Source organism: Bos mutus, chromosome X, assembly GCF_027580195.1.
Source record: "Bos mutus isolate GX-2022 chromosome X, NWIPB_WYAK_1.1, whole genome shotgun sequence".
Classification (NCBI taxonomy): domain Eukaryota; kingdom Metazoa; phylum Chordata; class Mammalia; order Artiodactyla; family Bovidae; genus Bos; species Bos mutus.
The window spans coordinates 120,892,505-120,913,178 of record NC_091646.1 but is presented as its reverse complement, the minus strand read 5'-3'; the positions used below and the strand labels follow the sequence as shown (position 1 = coordinate 120,913,178).

Below are 20,674 nucleotides of genomic sequence, written 5' to 3'. Positions count from 1 at the left end.
GGTATTCTAAAACAGAGCAAGTTAATTGTTTTCTTTTGGAAGGGGAAAATAACATGAAAAGACACTTACCAAAAATTAGAAGAAATAATACATCCAAGATTTCAGTTCCTCATAGTAAAATTTTATTTCAGATTCTACTTTGTATAGGATATAGTTTCTTTTATTTTACATTGAATATTGTGGATTTGATGAGAATGTGTGGAAACTGGTTTTGAACGGCCACATATTTATATAAATTATGTTTTATTATCCCTAGAGAAATAAATTTATTACTTTATTATCTAATATTTTATGATTTTTCTGTTATCAAACTAAAATTATCTTAAGTCTTTATATAAAGAAGATAAGTTGTATGATACCTTAATATTGGTAACTTCCTGTGAACCAATTTATTTTTTCTGCGAATCACTGCATCCTGACTTATTTCTAATTTATATAATTCTTCCTAGCTCCACCAGGAAAAGACTAATTGGTTCTAAATGTGGTTAGCTCTAATTTTTTTTTATTATTAGAAACATCTTTCGGTGTTGACATACAATTAATAGGTTGATTATTTTACATGGAATTTTAAAATGTATCCACATAAGTGTTTATTTTATATGTTTAAAATGTATCTCTTGGCTGATGTTCTTTCCTACTCTGGATTTTAAGTGTGCAGCTCATTTGTAAATCAGTGTCAATAACTATATCCCTTTTCCTACATGTATCAAAAAGACAGAAGTCGGTCAGTTACAGTCCCCTGATTTACTTTATGTCTATGATAGAGGTGGGCAATTAGTAGATGACAGCTGCCTGATAAACATAAAAAATTATTGCATGAAAGGGAAATACATTAGAGCGTCATAAAATGGGAAATTCAAGAGATAATTTTAATAATGTTAAGTTCTTTTTAAGTTATTTAGCCTTAGGATTCAAATATAGGTTTCAGCCACTAAATTAACATTCTCAGCTACATTGTGGCTGAAATTTTAGGTCATGTAACTACTCATCACTTTCATATTTCCTCTCATCTTATTACTGTAATACTGGACAATAAAGGGTATTTTAAAATTGAGACTAATGGCAGAGAGAGTTCATGGGGCCCCATTTAGAACTGACAAGGAATTAGCTTTTTTGTCTGAGTTGTTGCATTTCTGATAAAATGATTTCTGAAGATAACATCTACAGTAATAAGTATTTATAGCCATTACGGAAGTTCTTAAACTAAAACTTTTTGTTAATAAAGATGTAGACTACTGTTTATTTAGCTATATAAATGCATATATGCACATTCTTTGGTTTTGTTTTGATAAATGCAGACATCTATTGCAGTACTTGCTAGTATTTTCAAATACACATATCTGTTAAATGTCTACCAGTAAATGACATTATAAAATTATTTATAGAAAAGTTATAGATTTTTAAACATGTTTCTTTATGAATACTTGCCTTTGGTTACTTTACATTTTTGTTTGGATTCCTAAATTAAGTTGAATTTTTCATAAATATAGATGTTTTCTTATTCTTTCTCAGAATTCTTACAAATAGGATGTATAGATTTTTAGATAACAGTGTTTCATCCCTTAGCTTTGGTGACTAAGACTCTTTATTTTAAAATACACATTTTCAATGTCTTTGCAAGGAGAACAGAAATGAAACATAGGAAGAAATGGCTGAGATGTAAAATTTCCATATATATGCAAACATAAAATTAAGTTAAAATTTAACCCATGCAAGTATCTTTATAAAAATTCTAGTTAAAAACTTGTATTATTATGGTTCTTTGAAAATATCCCATTGATTTTGGGGGTAATGAAGCTCTGTGATATGACCAAAGATTCATCCCCACATTCTTTTACTGTTACATGATTGTCTTCCTTCTCAGTGTCTCCCTAGCAGAGGCTTTTATACTCACTGAATTTTATGTTTTGGAGAAGTTAAAGAATACCATGAATGATAATGAAATAAGAATAAAATGGGCTTTGATTTAGTTTCCTATAGCATATACAAATGTGAACCATGAAGCCCCTCAAAATAAACTTTTGACCTTCAGAGACCAAAATATTACCAAATACCATACTGAGTTGGTATATTGAGTTGCTCAAAATGCTAAACTATACCAGAAGCAGAGATACCAATGATACAAAGGTGCAGTTTATATAGGTAACAGGATAGGTAATAGAAGATAATGCAAGTAACAGGATGTGGAAATGTATCTATCACCTTTGGTAAAAACAATGTGGGTGATCTGTAGAACTAAATGGAAAAAAATCATGCGTATTATTTTCTTCCTCCCATGAGCTTCCTCATGAGTCAATCAAGAAATTCTGATGTAACTCTCAGAACTTCTTGGTTATAGAGAAAGACTCCAAGAAGGTGGTGTACAATAGGTGAAAACAAAGTACTTCTTGTAGTCTTCAAGTTGGTTTTCTCTCTTGGACTCCCTATCCATCTTCAGCGGTGAGAAACTGTTCTCTGTGCTTTCTCTTAAATAAAACACACACACACACACACACACACACACACACACACACGTATATTATATATGTGACTGTGAAATAAACATGAAAATATTAGCTACCAAAACATATGTGTAAATTCAAGTTGTGAGGAGCTCAACATGGTCCAAGTTTTACAGTAAAATTAAACCACATAAAAAACTTGCCTTTAAAAAACAAATGCTTTAATAAAGTCTTATTTCATTGTATAAATACTTAAGGAGGCCATGAGATGAAGAGTGGCTCAGTGAATAAAGACATAAAATTGTGGAGTATTCCCTGTAATGAAAATAAAACTTTTTAATTCCTTCTTTTTGAATGTTTGTTCCCTTCATCTTTTCCCAAGATTATCTCTTCTAGTCATGTTTGTAAAAAATAATCAGTACTAAGGTTTCATTTATAATAGATAGAACCTTGGGTCATTTCTAATACTCTGAATTACCTATTTAAATTACTCCATGCTGGAATTTTTTTTTTTAATTTTACTTATTTATTTATTTTCGGTTGTGCTGGGTCTTTGTTGCTGCACATGGGCTTTCTAGTTGTGGCAAACAGGGGCTACTCTAGTTGCAGTGCACGGGTTTCTCATTGCAGTGGCTTCTCTTGTTGTGGAGCATGTATGGACTCTAGATCACAGGCTCAGTAGTTGTGACACACGGGCTTAGTTGCCCCATGGAATGTGGATCTTCCTGGACCAGGGATCAAACCCATGTCTCCTGCGTTGACAGGCGGAATTCTTAACCACTGGACCACCAGAGAAGTCCTCTATGCTGGAATTTAAAGTAATTTTTTTTTTTTTGCATTTAGTTCCTTAACCAAATGCATACCTTTCAGCTTATATTCCTCTTTATTTGAACCATGGGTAATTCTCTATTTCTACTCACTAAATGAATGATTGTGAAAAAGCAAAATTAGGATATCTCCAAATATATCACACAAATATATTGTGTGAAAAAAATAAGTTTAGGTGAAGTTTTTAGATTGGTACTTAAATTTAGTGATTCTAGGATCTTTGAAAGATACTGTGTATCAAAATTCATTAATTCTGAAATGTTTTGAAATGTTTCGGTAATGCAGGAGAACAGAGCACTGTAATATCTCAGCACCAAAACATTTGGCAAAGACACAGTGTCATTAGTCTGAATGTGATGGGTTGTATATTGAATTGTCTCTTTAGTGCTTTTAAAAAGAGCAGAGGAACATTTGGGTATGGTGTGACTCATATCGTCAGACATTCATATAGGCACACTTCAAGCCTCTTTGAAATTTACTTTGTGAATAGGTATCATTTAAACATTACAACCATGAGTAAGAGCCAGTGTTTACACAGGAGTGTGTGTAATTGTTAATGAATGGGTCTGTTACTTTGTCTTCTGAAGGATAATAACTTTGAAAATATTTTAAGAATGTCCTATCTTCCTACTTGTATTTCTAGAGATGCTTTTTTATAATTTCAAATACAGTTGTAACAGAGGTAAAGGTCTAAGTTGATAGGCTTACATTCTTTTATGCTTATTTGTAACTTTGGCTACTTGGAACCATAGAGAGTCTTTTCATTTGTTGGTCAAATAATTCACTACCTATTGTTTAGGAATCAGATAGGCTAGAGAATGTCCTAAAGGGATCAGAGACTTCTTCACTCTATGTACAAAGAGGAAAGGAAGACTGTCACTTCTTTAACACCAACCCCAAAGCCCTTTGTGTACCTAATCTGGGCAACCCATTGTCTAAGGACCTGCCCACTTATGTTGCCATTTACCCAAGAACCCTTGGTATCTGCTTCAACCTGATCAAAGCAATCACAAGCCCTGTCTACAAGAAAGCAGAGCATGTGGCTTTAAACTCTTGGGATACCTTAAAAACTCTGTTGGACCATTTTAATTCTGTTTGTGCTGAAAAATACATTTCAGTGTCCAAGTTGGGGATTGCATTTAAACTAGTAAGACATGCCATTGTTTACAGACACTGAATTTTGCTACCTGGACAATCAGGAAGATACTATTTGTAGTTCAGCATATGTGAAAAACATATTATCTTTAATAATATGACATACTTGGTATCAGATGTTATAGGTGGATTTTTAAAGGTCCATGAACTTTAGTGTGAATAAAATATTCTATTAAATATTGAGAAAGGAAAACCTGGACTTTATATTTTTCTAGAAAACCTTCCTAACTGTTTCTATAATGTATATGATGAAACAGAATATTTCTACAAGAAATAGCAACTATATCCATTGTTACTATGGGTATATATTATTATGGATATTATAGATATTATGGATATTATATATTATTATGGAAAATATTTTTCTTGTCATAATCAAATCACTGTGACTTTAGGTCTGAAGTATCCACTCTATATTTTTTTTCCAAATGTTAGTTTATAAGAAAGTTTATTTGGTAATTTGAGGTAAAGAATGTTTATTATAGCTTTAGTATCAAGTATATTACATTTAGAGAAAAATTTAATATTACATCTTAGTTTTATATACAAAACAAAATTCCCTTTGGACTTTTAAGGCACTTCATTATCTCTGAAACATTCACATTCTCGTGTCACCATGTCATTTCACTAGTTATCAACAAATACTCATTAAGTCTCTGCCATTTCTAAGACATTGATTGCAGGTATATCCAGAAAAATGAGACTCAGTTTTTATCCTCAAAATAAAAGCCTCAATATCCAGTTTTGTGAGGGTAGATGAAGGACATGAGGAAAAATATATAGCTTTAATAAGCAGCAGTACATGAAAAATGCCATAAGAGAGATGTAAAGTCACATGAGGAAAATAAGGTCCTAGCTATAAGAGGCTGTATGATGGGTGTTGCATTTAATAAGCACCATTACGGATACATGAGATTTTATACGTGGCAGAATAAAAATGCAAGTATTTATATAATAAAAGGGTACTTTTGCTGAGAAGAAAAGCACAGTGTTGAAGGGCAGCATAATACTAACTTAACCAATTGTTCCACCCATACTGAACTACTGCTGCTGCTGTTGCTGCTAAGTCGCTCAGTCATGTCTGACTCTGTGTGACCCCAGAGATGGCAGCCCACCAGGCTCTGCAGTCCCTGGGATTCTCCAGGCAAGAACACTGGAGTGGGTTGCCATTTCCTTCTCCAATGCATGAAAGTGAAAAGTGAAAGGGAAGTCGCTGAGTCGTGTCCGAATCTTAGTGACCCCATGGACTGCAGCCCACTAGACTTCTCCATCCATAGGATTTTCCAGGCAAGAGTACTGGAGTGGGGTGCCATTGCCTTCTCTGATACTGAACTACTGAGAATTGCTCAAACTGGTTTTAACTTGTCTCAGGGCTTTCTTCAGTCCCTCAGCTTCCATATCCTCTTCACGTGTCCACTTCCTAAGAAATTCAGCTTAGGCTAATAGGAAACCGTTCCTGAACCCTCAAAAATGGGTTAGCTGCCCTTGGGGGGGCTCCCATTATCCATTCTATTGGGGTACTTCTCTTCAGTTCAGTTCAGTCACTCAGTCGTGTCCGACTCTTTGTGACCGCATGAATTGCAGCACACCAGGCCTCCCTGTCCATCACCAACTCCTGGAGTTCACTCAAACTCCTGTCCATCGAGTCAGTGATGCCATCCAGCCATCTCATCCTCTGTCGTCCCCTTCTCCTCCTGCCCCCAATCTCTCCCAGCATCAGAGTCTTATTTATTGTAAATGCTTATTGAGCTGCTCATCTCTCCCCTGCTCATTATGCTTTTTAAAGAGTCACAGGTTGTGCTGCAAGCGCCATTGCGCCCATAATACATGGAAGGCACACATCAATATTTAGTGATTTTATAAGTTATAATATCCAATCTTAAAAACATATTAAAATAGTCTAGACATGGGCAAGTCACTGGCTTCAAGAAGCTCACTGTTCTCAAACAATGTTTCCTGACCAGCTGCATCAGCATCATTTGGTAACTTGAGGGAAAAACATGTAGATTCTAGGGCCCCACCTCATACCTACTGGATGAAAAACTGGTATTTCCAGATGGTTCTAACACATTCTGAAGTTTAAGAACTACATTAAAGAGAAACTATAGGAGATAGTGATGGCCATATTGGCACAGGGTCTATTATAGGAATTGACTCTTTAGTTAGGCCTTTGGTGAGCTTTTCAAGTGTTTTGAGGAAAAGAACACTGTTATGCTGTAGCTGTATATTGGAGCTGCAAAAAACTAGTAGTAGAAAGAGCAGTTAAGACTTAAGTCTAACAACCTGGTATCCAAGACAGATAAAGGAATGAGAAGAGGTATTAATTGCCAGAATCTGTTCTTTAGGATGGGCTTCCCAGGTGACATAGTGGTAAAGAATCCACCTGAATGCAGGACATGCAAGAAACACAGATTGGATCCCTGGGTAGGGAAGATCCCCTGGAGTAGGAAATGGCAACCTACTCTAGTATTCTTGGCTGGGAAATCCCATGGACAGAAGAGGCTGATGGGCTACAGTCCATGTGGTTGCAAAGGGTTGGACATGACTGAGTAAGCACACACATTCTTCAGGGTAGATGTGTATTAAAAACAGGGGGAACTGTTGTAGGTGACTCCATGCTCAAAACTTGAGAGGATGATGGGGAACTTTTTATTGTTGCTGTTGCATCAAGTGTTGCATTCGTTTGTACTACCAGTGGAATATTTAGAGGAGGATGTTTGCTGTCATAATGCCTTGTGCTTTAGAATCAAACAGACTTGAATGAATTCTGGCTTTGCAACTTACTATGTTTCTATTGGGCTTCCCTGGTGGCTCAGATGGTAAAGAATCTGCCTGCAATGTGGGAACCCTAGGTTCGATGCTTGGCTTGGGAAAATGCCCTGGAGAAGGGAACAGCTACCCACTCCAGTATTCTGGCTTGGAGAATTACATGTTTCTATTAATAATGTTGACCAAGAAAACTTAATCTCTTTTTGCTTCAGTTTCTTCACATGTAAAATGGGTTTAATAGTTTACTTCCTAGGGCTGTTGTAAGAATGAAGATATAAACAAAAGGAATGCAGTATGAAGCACCTAGCACAGTGAATTACTGGTGCTTGATTATTCAGTAGCTATTAGTATGGATGAATGAACTGTTGAAAATATGCCACAACTTCTTGATAGGGATTGGGGACAGTTAGGAGGATTTGTGAGTCATGCAGAAAGTTGTTAGTGGAAGTTCTGCAAACAAGAGTTTTTTTGTAAGATGACAGCATGAAATATTAGGGGAATAACACTTAGCCTGGAGGAAACTCTTGCATGTATTGGTTGTGAGGAGGAAGAAAGATGGAGGACAAGTATTCAGAGTTGTATCAGGACCACATCCATTTACTACAAAGCTCATCTGTTGTCATCTATTTGTACTTTTCTACCCATTCTGCATAGTAAAGTTGTAACGTATTGTGATTTTTGAAGTCTAATTATTTAGCCTGTGCAGTAATACATAAACATCTCTTTTGGTATTGAGTTCACTTTTTCACAAGTCTATCAGTTCCTTTTTGGATGTCTTTGATTATTAGAATGTTTTTCTTTGTATCCCAGACTCACTTAAAGTTTTGTACCTTATTTAATTCCTTCCCATATTAGTGGATTATACTTTTATATTAGCAACCACTAGAATCCCTGGTTTTCCTTCTTTCAAAGCTCCTTCTATCTCCTAGTACAGAAAGACTTTCACTGCAGCCAATGTAAAGTATATAATTATTTTTCATATTACTGTTGCATCTTCACATGGCTTTTAATTCAGGTCTATCAAATTTAATACTTTAAAACCATAGCCAGAAACTCAAATGAGGAAATAGAAAAATAAGTTTGAAAAATGATTAATACACATTGATATATTTCACTTATTTTGATGTCTATGTACCATATTTAGCTCCGGAATGGGGCTCCTGAATTTCTTGAAGTTGTAACCCATATACTTGCCTCATTTCATATTAATACCATCTATTCATGTCCCCCCTATAATCTGTCAACCATAAGTATCTTAGTAACAGAGAAATAAATTTATTTTAATAATTCACTATACTTATGTTTGAAGATATGTGAGGATACACAGAACCAGAGCTGAGAATCATTTTTCCTAGAGCTCTAAGACCACACCACATCTGCCCTTGAATAGAACATGGTACAATCCAATAAATGGGTACAGTTGTTAAGCATAATATGCAGTAGAAAAGGTAGAAAGTAATGAAGAAATTATCCAAGTCAAGGAGCTTGAGAAAGGACTAAGGAAAAAAGATTATTCATATGAGAGGCATGTAGTCTGGTTGCTATTTATAGGTATACAAATACTGGGGTTGGACTGATATAGCTAAAACCTATCTGTTATTAAGAAAAATGTTACATGTATACTGGGAATTACACAGCCAACTTCATTATATTACTATTCAGCAGTTTCCACAAAAACCTAAATTAATACTTACGTGAGGAATCTATTGAAATCATTCATTGAATAAAAAATCAACAGATAATGTAGGTCTTATTATGAATAGTTGAGTAATAATTTTATTTTTCTTTTGACAATTATTTAAAAGGATAATGTACAGAGCGGATGTCATTTCCCCATCACCATCTTTTACTGTTCTACATAGTGTTGCCTTTCTGGTTGTTTTTGTGGGAATTTACCGTTGATAACAAACAGTCCTAATGAGATAATTCAGAAAATTCACAATTTTCTAACTGGAATATTACTCTTAGACTAGGTCCATTAATCAATATTTTGTTGGCTTTATTGTTTATAAAACACATGTTTATTGCCAAAAGTTTAGGAAATTAAAGAGTAAATGGGAAAATATATATTACAGTCTTTATTACACTTTAATGTAACCATTGTTAATAGTGGTATATAGCTTTCTGTGTTTTCTATATTTATATACATATTTTTAACAAAAGTAAAATTGAATTACATTAGCGAGTCGGACATGACTGAGTGACTTCACTTTCCCTTTTCACTCTCATGCATTGGAGAAGGAAATGGCAACCCACTCCAGTGTTCTTGGCTGGAGAATCCCAGGGATGGGGAGCCTGGTGGGCTGCTGTCTATGGGGTCACACAAAGTCGGACATGACTGAAGCAATGCAGCAGCAGCAGCAGCTACATTTAAACTTTTCCTACACAAATTTTATGTCCCATGCTAATGGACATTTGCATAACGTACAGTTTTTGTTTGGTTTAAACAGCACTGCAACATACATGTTGCACATTTATCTCTATGCTTTTATCCAGTCATTTCCTTTTGGCAGTAGAAGTAGAATTTGGGAGCCAAAGATAAATATATGGATTGCTTTTGTTTAAAAGACTGCTAATCGAATGTCAGTGAGCGTGGTAAGGCTAATTAAAAAGTAATAAAGTTATATAATTTTCTGCAATTAAATAACATTCATTCAGCTTAAAATTTAAGGCTTCCCAGGTGGTATAGTGGTAAACATTCCACCTGCCAATGCGGGAGATGTGAGAGACACAGGTTCGAGCCCTAGGTCAGGAAGATTGACTGGAGAAGGAAATGGCAACCCACTCCAGTGTTCTGGCCTGGAATATCCCATGGAGAGAGGAGCCTGGTGGGCTACAGTCCATGGGGTCACAAAGAGTTGGACATGACTGAGCGACTGAGCATGCATACAAAATTTAAATCTAACCAAATAATTACTTTGTCATCAAAAATCAATTTCACTTTTTCATGGAGAAACAATTCTGTTTTTTGAAATTGTGTACTCAAAAAGAGCATAGAGAAATTGTGAAAGAGTAGGATGAATCGAATTACACTAAATGTTACACTGGAAAACCCAGTCAAGCCCTAAGAATTTTCAACTAGTGACATGATTATGTCATAGAATAAAATGAAGAGAAATTGGTACATAGAAATCAATGTGTAATTCGTTGTCTAGAGTAGATAGGCTGAAAGAAGGTTACAGTAATATTGACTGCTTTAGTATCATTAGCAGTTATCTAAATAATTAAAATAAATGATAAAATGTGGTTATCATTAATAAGTTGTTCATAAACTCTTTGTGTAAACAGTATATTTTTTCCCTCCAGACCTGGTATTCAAAAATCTGCTCACTTATTTTTTTGGCAAGCAAAATGAATACTTGAATTTGAACTAACTTTGCTTTGATCTTGGCTCATAGAAATGGCTGTAGGGACACTTCTTAGCCATCAGAAGAATCAGAATCAGTGTACCTTTGGGGATGTAATAATCTCCACTTATATATAATGGGAGACATTTGACCAATATCATTGCTGTAGCTGATCCACATTAAAGTGATTTTTTAAAAAATTGACAGCCTGTTATTCATGTTAGGCAAGTATCATAATGATCATTTTGATTCCTATCTGAGACCGTGAGGTTTTAGGCATTATAATGTCTTGCTTCCTTTGTGTCCTCTTTCTCTTAAACTTCGCTCAGTTTAGCTAGAGTAGAAGCTGTAGTTTAAATGAATGGTCCGTCATATAAACTAAAGTCTCCCATTATCCTTCAGTGGCTGTGGTCCAGAGTACCTCTTTCATCATAGTCTCTGGGATCTGTGCTAATTTGGATGAAAGTGCTCATTCTTTACAGCTTGAGCATTATCTCCCAGGCAAAAACATGGTGAATAGGTACAGGCAACCATTCCGTTTCATTTAGGTGCCTAGGAAGAAACTAGATCATGTTCAGACCATTGGCTAAATCTTGCTTGCAATCCAGGATAAATTTTGACCCACTGTATTTATATAACACATTTATATAATTTATGTAGCATAAATTTCTAATCCATTAGAGTTGGAATAAATGGTTGTCTCTTTTAAATGTGAAATATATTTTTTTAAACCTTGGAATAATAGATGTTTTTAATGTGTTTCTTTAAAGAATACTTCTAGGATTTCAAATAACTGCATAACCAGTATGTCTTAAAGCAAATTAACAAATATTCAATAATGTAAAAGAATGATAAGTAATATAACATGGATAACAGTTGAGCCAGGTTTTTGGACATTTATCAAGTACTTCTGTTTAATTATACATAATTATACAATATGTTTGGGGTGATATTCACATATCACATAATGGCTTCATTAAATTTAGTTTATTACATTTTAAATTTATAGAGTCTTTTGGAACACATTTTCAATAGCTGCTGCATTGGAGTAGCATTACCTTGTCATTTCTTACTCTATATTGTGGTTAAAGGTTTATTTTATCAATCCTGTCTTCCACGCTCAGAATGTCGCCTTGGTGTGTCAGTACCAGCTACTGGTAGTATAATGTCAGTCTCACTTAGGGACACTAGTACCACATATCTCTAAAAGATGGTGATGAGCAAGCATGTGGTTTAATTTGTGAGTTCAGGACATTGCCAAATCTTTGTTTCAGGCATGCGGATTCTTAAATTGTAAGTTGTGAACAAAGCTTGGATCTACACCTTGTGCAGCATTAATAGTGCCATAATTTCTTTTAATTCTAAATTATTCTATTGGTTGGATACCATCTTAGTCTCTGCTTTGACTTGTAAATGTCCATTGTTATCTCATAATGATATGGACTCTAATGCAATAACATGGTTAGTCAATTCAAAAATAAAATATCTTTTTGAGTTTATATCTCCTGAAAATTGATAGGATGGTACACCAATTATGTGGTTTTCTTTTTTTTCTTACTAATCTTATTAAAGGGGGAGAACATTAAATCTTTGAATACTGTACCTCAATTTTATTGTAATGATTTTGCTGGTTACCAGGTGGGGTGGCAGTTGAAAAATTTGGTGAATGCACTACGAGAGGACCCGAGTGGTGTTATCTTAACTTTGAAAAAGCGACCTCAGAGCATGCTTACCTCAGCACCAGCTTTACTGAAAAATATGAGATGGAAGCCCCTTGCTCTGCAGGTAATGAAGCTTAATCATAAGTCATACACCATCATTTTAGCCATAGATTATCTCAGTAATGCTTCTTTATTGTGCCTCATCTCAGCAGCATATGGATTAATCTTGTATGCTTTTGAAAATTTGTTTGTGAAATGATCTCTTCACAGCTGATCCTAATAGGCTTAATTGTGATGAAATTTCAAACTCACTATAACTAAAATCAAATGATAAAGAACCCTGCCTTAATTTTTAAACATTTTAAAGCATAATTCCAAAGAAAAGCACAAGTTATTTGAAGCCAAAATGTGGATAGAAATGAAAGTGAGAGGTTTCATTTTGTGATATAATCTTCCATTTAAAAGTTATATCCATATATACTTCTTGAAGAAACTAGATAATAGTTTATAGAATTCTTTTAAATCAGCTCATGAGATAAGAATAGTTGTTTTTGAACAGTAGGTAGAGAAAGTTTTAGATAGTAATTAAAATGTACCTATTACATTCTTCCTGATGGATCATTTCTTTCATTTCCACCATGTATAAAGGCAAAAACAGGGAAATTGTTACGTTAGAAATTCTGCATTTTTCTTCAACATGAAACATCACTCTAAAATGTTACTCTGGGTGTTGATAAATTAGGTTCATTAAGAACCAGAGGTATCTAGGAAGTGATAAAAATATTCTGATTGATAAAGACAAGGAAATAATACATTTTCTTCCTTTTCAGTCAGGCTATAATGTTTAAACACATCATAGAAGAAAATTTTACTCTTCACAAGACCTGCACTTTTAAAATAGAAGACCATTACCTTTCATAGAAGTTTAATTTTTAAAAATTAAAGTCGCCCATTGAAATAGAACATTTCCTGTTGTTCAGATTAAAAAGAAAAGCGATAAATGAAAATGCCATTGTTATCGCTACTATTAAGTTCTGTATTAGTACCTTACACCAGTCTTGATTTTTTTTCCCCTGAAATTCTCAATTCTTCATTACACATGAATGGCCTTATAGATTACAATGATTTCTCATTGTTTAAAACTTTCCTACTTCTTGGCCTCAAAGTTGCATTATACTTAAATAAGATAAAAATATAAAAAGAACATTAAGATCTTTAAATTTTTAATGTGAATCTATTTTTTTCAAATAAAGATGTATAAAACTATATTTTAAAACTATATTAATATGTCCAAATGCACTTGACTTGCAGTGTATGTTTATTATCAAAGATTTTTGATGATCATTAAAGTTTAGAGACCAGTATTTGACTCATTAATTCATAGATTAGCAAATCAGACCTTCCCATCACATCATTTTATTTTCTCACTGCATTGTAAGTTACTTTGTTGTTCCACTCTGTAGTTTTCTATTGACATGTCTTCCCCAAAGATCCTTCTTCAGAGCCTGAAAGGTGGGAACCCTGAAGAAGAGACCCTTTCAGCCATTAAGTTTTCGTCTCTATATGTGTGGTTAAATTTAACAGCTTCTCTCTAGCCCCTTCTGCTTCACAGTGAACACCAAAAAGAAGCTAATTTCTTGTTGATCCATGAACTCTATTTGAGGGAATATCTCTAGAAGATAAATTGATGATTTGGTCCCCTTTTAGATTCTTTTCCACAAGCACAAACTGGAGAATTAAGCTAATGACAATATATAGTTAAGAATCACTTTTATAGAAAATTCTGAAATAATCGAAAGACCTTTTTTCTTTGCTACACATACATTTGGTGTGTGTGTTTAAACCTAGAGAACAAAGACTTTAATTTTTTAAATTGTTCTACATCATTCCTTAATTATAATAGATACTTAAGACACTGTTTCTAGGTTCATTCCTAAATGCCAAGAAATGTGCCTCATCAGATCACTAATTATATTTATTCCTTATTGCCTATTCAGTTACTTTGAGTATACTTGTAAATTTACTTTTTCAGAATGCTGAATTCAGAAAAAAATAAAATCAGTATTTACGTAAGTGCTTATATGTGTTGACATTTTTATAAATTTGTTACTTCGCCTGCATTTAGTTCACCTAAAATGTATTGTCCAAGCTCGACTCTTTATAGATAAACAATACTATTAATGGGTTGGAGGAGGCAAGGAGGGACCCTGCTTTCAACTTTGAAAATTGACTTTAAGAAGCAGAAGAAAGAGTAGTAGTTTTAAGTAAATATTTACAGGTGGTGGTAAAACAAAGTCTTAGGAGTAAGGGCAATGGATTAGTCCTGTAACATCGCACGCCACTACCAAATCTCCCACCGCCAAATCTCCCTAAAGTCTATTTTGAAGACCTGAAATTGTACCGTTACAGAGTTTCATTTTGGTATTAAGGCTTTGGCTTGTGCTAAAATGTAAAAAGATACCAGAAGCATAATGGAAACTATCTGGCCAGAATTTTAAGAGAATGAATACAACCAAAGATGGATAAAGCTTGAAGATTCCAGGATCTGGAGGTTGTAAGTAGACTGCTTCCAGAAGGGGAAAAATCAAAGAAATAGTGGGATGAGAAAGTCTTACAGGCAGTTCTGGATTCTTTGTAACTTTGCCTGAGACTACATATTTTTCCTAGTGGCCAAGAAAGGACCTCATATGTGAAACTTAAGTGCTTAATGTAGCAACAATCCTCTGTGCAGACATAAGTACCATTCTTATTGTAGTCCTGCTTCTGGTGTGTTGGAGCCAAAATGCCCATTAACTCACCTGAATACAAATTTTCATGTTCAACCTGAAGAATTGGACATTAGGTTATTTCTTCATAGGGTATACCAATAGTCTACTAAGAATTATTTCAAATAGAGTTTACAAAAAGAAACAATCTGTGGCATATATTTAACCTCAATATGTATATTTCATCTTTTTCTTTTATGATACCAGGCTTAGCGTTTTCAGATAAAGTATAGCAAAATTTGTGTAGTTTGGAGGTAGATGCTAATACATGCCTCTAATGAAGAGAACAACTTCATTCTAACAAAGGAATAATTATTTTTTAAACTAATAAGGAAATAATTTGTACCTGCACAACTAAAATATAGCCTTATCTACCTTAAGGTTGATTTTTGAGGAATACACGTTTTAATAAAAGTCATTTTAGTTCTAAAACGAATAGTAGCTTCTATTATTAATTAACTGCAAAAAAAAAAATAATTAACTACAATGACAAATTTTAATCTGGATTTTCTTTTTAAAATCATTCGTGGAATTATAGCCAAATAAGCAAAAGCATACAATTGAACTTCATGCTCACAGAGCAATTTCATTAGTACATTTCATGAAATTTGGCAACTCTTGTTAAATTCCTGATTTCTCAAATGTTTTGCAATAGAACTGAAAGACTTAAAGATATTTTAGTCAAATACTACAAGCAGATTTAATCTGGAATTGAATTTGTTGTCATCTGCACCCATTTATATATATACAGTAGAGATGTTCTACCTGAGGTAGAATCTTTTGTTCTGAGAAAGCAAACTAGCAATTCCTTGCTTTCTGAGAGCTGTTTTTAAAACATGTCCTTAGTAGCACCCTCTACTAATGTCCTGGATTTTGGTAAGCATGGTGGTTGCTTATGGTCAAGTCCTTGAAATTCAATGAAAAAATCCTGGGGAATTGTGGATAAACCTCAGTGTATATTTTTTGATGTTTGTCGTCTTAAATTAGCGTGCATAGGTCACCAGCTTGCACGAGTGGTGGTGTTTTCTTCTTACAAGAGATGTATGGGAGAATTAGCTGGACACTGGTGAGAATATTGATTGAAATCATCACTGGGAATCAACAATTTTAAAAAACATTTAGGAACCCAACTTTTTTTTTTTTTTTTTTTTGGTGAAAATGCATCTCAAAAATAATCACTAAAATCAATGCTGGAATTTGATTTACTGATACAGGTTTCATTAGACATTTTTAATGTAAAATGATATCAAGCTGTATCATTAGAATTGCTCCTAGGCTGTTCTAATCCATAAGTCTTTTATATCGAAGTGGTAGTTTTTTGTGTGGTTTTTGTGCTTTTCACTTTAAATGTTATTGCTTAGCATTACCTTGATGCCATTTTTACAGGATATTTAAATTAAATACATTTGAGCAGAGAAAGAAATGGAAAAAGAAATGGAAAGCAAATAGTCGTAGTAGTCAGTTTTGTTTATCAACTGGTGTAACGACTGAAGAACACTGATAATGTTACATTTCAGATACATAGAAATATGAATGGTTGAAGTCACTGTAAAAATAAAAACATAAGGAATAATAAAATTTATTTTAATATCAAAGTTATAGGATGGGGTGGCCAAAAAAACATTAGAAGCAAAGTTTATATGTTTCTGAGAATTTTGCTTTAAAAACATGTTTTGGAGGAAGGAAGGAAGGTAACTAATATTAATATGACACTAGAGAAGAAAATAAGTTTTAACTAAAAATGTAGTTGTGCTGACTGGGAGGCAGAAACAATTACATGTTTCACATGCTCAAGTTAGTAAATAGCTGCAAGCAATTGTCACATCAGATTTTTGTTCACCAATGCTTAAGCAAATTAATTAAAGGATCTAAATCACATTTGTGGTTTTCAACCAAATGCTTTCAAAATGTTAACACAGACTACAAATAATCACCTAATATAAAAAATTATTTAGTTTTTCTATTCTTTAGCTTCCTAATCTTTCTTTAGTTAATATTCTAAAAATAATGTGTAGTGTAAGGTGAAAAAAGTAGAAGCTCCGTTTTAATGTTGCAGTATTAACTATGCCCGTAAGAGTGGACAGCATAAATATCCCAGTGGTAGTTTCAGTACAGTGTGCAAATTTTGATGATTAATTGGAAAAAGCCATTTTTTGATGTGACTCTAAAGTGTATATTATTTGTGTATTATATAATCATGTACATAATTTTATGCCCATAGATTTGTTTTTAACTTATACAGATACAGCTTCCTGATCAAATCTGTGGTTGAAAAAAAATGTTTTTTTCTTTGTAGTCTGATAAGAAAAGGAAGATTACATGCTTTAAGAAGACGACTTAAGTCTTTTGTATTTATAAATTTGTGTTTTAGAAAAAGCTGAGAAAAAACTGAGAGTGGGAGAATTTAGGATACAGGTATTTCTCTTACTTAGACTCTTTTCAAGTCATTGAATACTTAAGAAAATCTTACCCAGGAAAAATTATGCCCAATAATTTTCCAAATTAGATCTAATATTCTTTATATGATCAAGAAATTTACAAGATTGTATGCAACTTCTTGCCTCCCAAAATCCAGAATACATTTTATCTGGAGCATTTCTTCAGATGTCTCAGAATTGCTAACATAAAACAATATTCTGGTACTTGTATTGGAATTATAATAAAAATGTGTTTGAACTGAATAAGGACTTGTGTGAATGTTCTGTGCTAAAATAATGGGGTATTGTGTTCCAGTTGAGTCTGTACTTATTCCCAAGAGTGAATAAAATTAATGGCCAGGTTTTCTACTTGATGTAATCATTCATATTTCAATGAGTATTTTCCCTCTGGAAGACAAAGCAAACTCTTTGTGATATTTGCACTAGTGAGTTCTACAGATAACTGCATAATGTGTAATGCACCATTTTCATCTTTTAACATTGGGGCAGTCTTTATGTCATTGATTCCATTCAAGACTTTATGTAGCTCTATGAAAGCTGGGTCACTTACCAGATAGAGGGACAACCAAATTAAGATATGCTTGCCAGGAGTTGTTAATATGTAAAATGTTTCCAATAAAACCTTTAACATTAACTGTAGTTTTTTAAGTATAGCTACTCTTCTTTCATAGTCTTTAAGGCCGTATGGTTTTCAGAAGTACATTAATGCCTTCCAGATGTGCTCAGTTACCTTAGAGATGTTAGAATCCGGGACACGAGGAAAGGGCTTGAGCCATCAGAGGACTTAAAGTGAGATTTCAGTGATCCCTTACAAAAGCTGAAAATTTTAGTTTATACTAATGACAGCCTCCCAATGATGTTCAAACTGGAGGAGTAGGATCTTTTTACTAAATTCATCACTGATGATTCAGAGGAAGATTTGTGCCATGCCATATTTTGGGATACAGTTTAAAGGTATTTATAGAGTTCAAACCGACAATATGAGAAATGTATGTGTACATAATATACTTCTGAGTCCTGTTCATAGTAGTAACTTATCATTAATTGACTAAGGTTATAACTGTATACTTGAAGAGATGCATATATGATCATTTTATTTACGATTTGGATATTTCAACATATGCATGCCTGTGCCCCAAAAAATCTGTCATAGATTTCTTTTAGAAGAGTAACAGTATGTATGCAAAATATGTCCTTCCTGTTGGAGCCTCATTGAATCTGGAAGGAAAACTTTGTCATTAGAACTGTTGGGATATGAAAAATAAATTTTGTGGAAAGGTCCTTTCAGAAAATAAACCCACTTGGATAGAATCCAAGATGGATCCATGTCATGCTTGATTGCATACCGAAGTGGATCAAGTTATACTGAAGCTTCATGCTTATTTGAGTTACAAGATGCGGTCTTAAAATACCCTTGTATTTTATCCATAAGTGATAATAGTTCTTAATTCTCTTCCTATGCAGATTTTCCCGTTATAAGAGAGAGAGTCAAAATAGCAAAGTGGTACAATTAAAAAAAAAGTATCCTTTATTTCTACTCTTTTTCCTTAAATTGGAAATTCTTAATAGCACAATGGTAAAGTACTTTCCTTATACTATTTTATGAAGAAATTTTTAAAGTAAATGTTACCAAGGTAGGAAAAACTATCCTTCTGCATTATTATACTCACATATTTAGGTTTTTGTCTGAACTCAGGCATATGTCTGTTAAATTTTGAATTAAATAGAGAACTTTTTTTTTTAATATCATTTTATTTTTAAACTTTACATAATTGTATTAGTTTTGCCCAATATCAAAATGAATCCATCACAGGTATACATGAGAACTTTTTGATTTGAGGAAAGCTGTGTTTTCCACTTTTTGTGTGTATTAGATAGTTATTGGTGGTAAGTGTAATTTTAATGGCATTTGTTACACCTAGGAATTTCTCACTGATAATTTCAACTAATAGCATCATTTATTCTGTGCTTTATTTAGTCACATTTTGCCTATCTTTCTAATGTTCTTTAATGCCATTTTCATTCTTTTGTCATTTATATTTTGTAACGTTTCAATTCTTGTCCTAACTTAGAGCTTTTTAAAGGCGTTATAAATGATCACAAATTTCCTTTGGGGTTAAGTAGCTATTTCCATTTTCCCATGAAGATTCTATTTTGCCATACTTTATTTTTCCATTGCTTAATGTCTTCTTTAAAATATTCTCAAGAATAATTTTTACTTTTTAGTTTGAATTAGCTTGATAAAAATATACTGAATAAATTTATTATTTGTCATGTGTCTTATACTTAGTACAAGGCATACTGATTTAACCAGCCAGACATCTGCATGATAAACCAATTTAAATGTTTTCTATGATTTACCAGTTAATAAAATAACTAGTAAGTAGAGTTAACAGAATCGACTAATTTCTTCTTTCTCTGAAAGAATAAGTTGTTTTTTCCAACCACTTGAATTAATTGAACCAGCTGAGACAATCAAACCTGTTATTTAAGTATATCTGTCTTTTTCTTCTACATTTTTGCTGCTAATTTAACTATGCTGAGAACATTAATAGCAAATCTGTGCTGAAAATAGAAACCTATAGAAAATATCAATTTGAAGGAAGTTGACACGACTAATATTTAAAGTTCCTGGAAGGAGAAGGATCAAGTACCCTAAATAGACAATCCTTGTAACAGTCCAGGCAGAAGAAAATACTTTTATTGGTCCTTACCTCACACTTCACTTGTAATCACTGACTATTACTACTCCTTTTTTCCTTCCTTCCTACCTCTTTGGGGAGGACAGGAATAGATACCAAGAGAAATTATCTTTAGTTCTACGATGGTAAAATAAAAGGAGAAAAGTCTTCAGAATTTAGTAATCCTAGAAAAGAAGAAAGAGAATAAAAAATGTTTAGATTATTTTTTTAATGTTATGTTTTTAGAACTTGTTTTTAAGTTCACTCATAGTGTTAAAGATAATTTAAAATAAGAGCATATTAGAGCATTTAAAAAGCATACTGAATATACGTTTTTCTCTCACAGTGCATCAGTTATAGAAAATGTTGGCAAGTAATGTACTGTGTAATTAATGTTTTCTTTACATTTCTATAATTATGAAATTTTGTTTAGATTTGTTGTTTAGTGTCATTTGTATTTAATAATAAGATATCCTGACAGGAAAAATTTGTAAACAGTCACATTACAGATCACACTTAACCTAAAGATCCTATCATTCAAAGATATATTGGAGAGACTTGTAATACATTCTTAGAAATGATATAATTC

At 33.2% G+C, this 20,674-nt stretch overlaps 1 protein-coding gene across 5 annotated transcripts in view; it reads left to right on the top strand.

The window, feature by feature from the left end:
- The window catches only part of CNKSR2 (connector enhancer of kinase suppressor of Ras 2), a 284,773-nt gene that overhangs the window by 147,910 nt on the left and 116,189 nt on the right, over positions 1–20,674 (top strand). For 3 of the 5 annotated variants that reach the window (XM_005897733.3, XM_005897734.3, XM_005897735.3), the window contains exon 9: positions 12,179–12,325. The exons of the other annotated variants lie outside the window; for them this stretch is intronic. In XM_005897733.3, the coding sequence (XP_005897795.1) occupies positions 12,179–12,325 (147 nt within the window). The remainder of the gene's footprint in view (positions 1–12,178; positions 12,326–20,674) is intronic. 5 annotated transcript variants of the gene reach the window in all.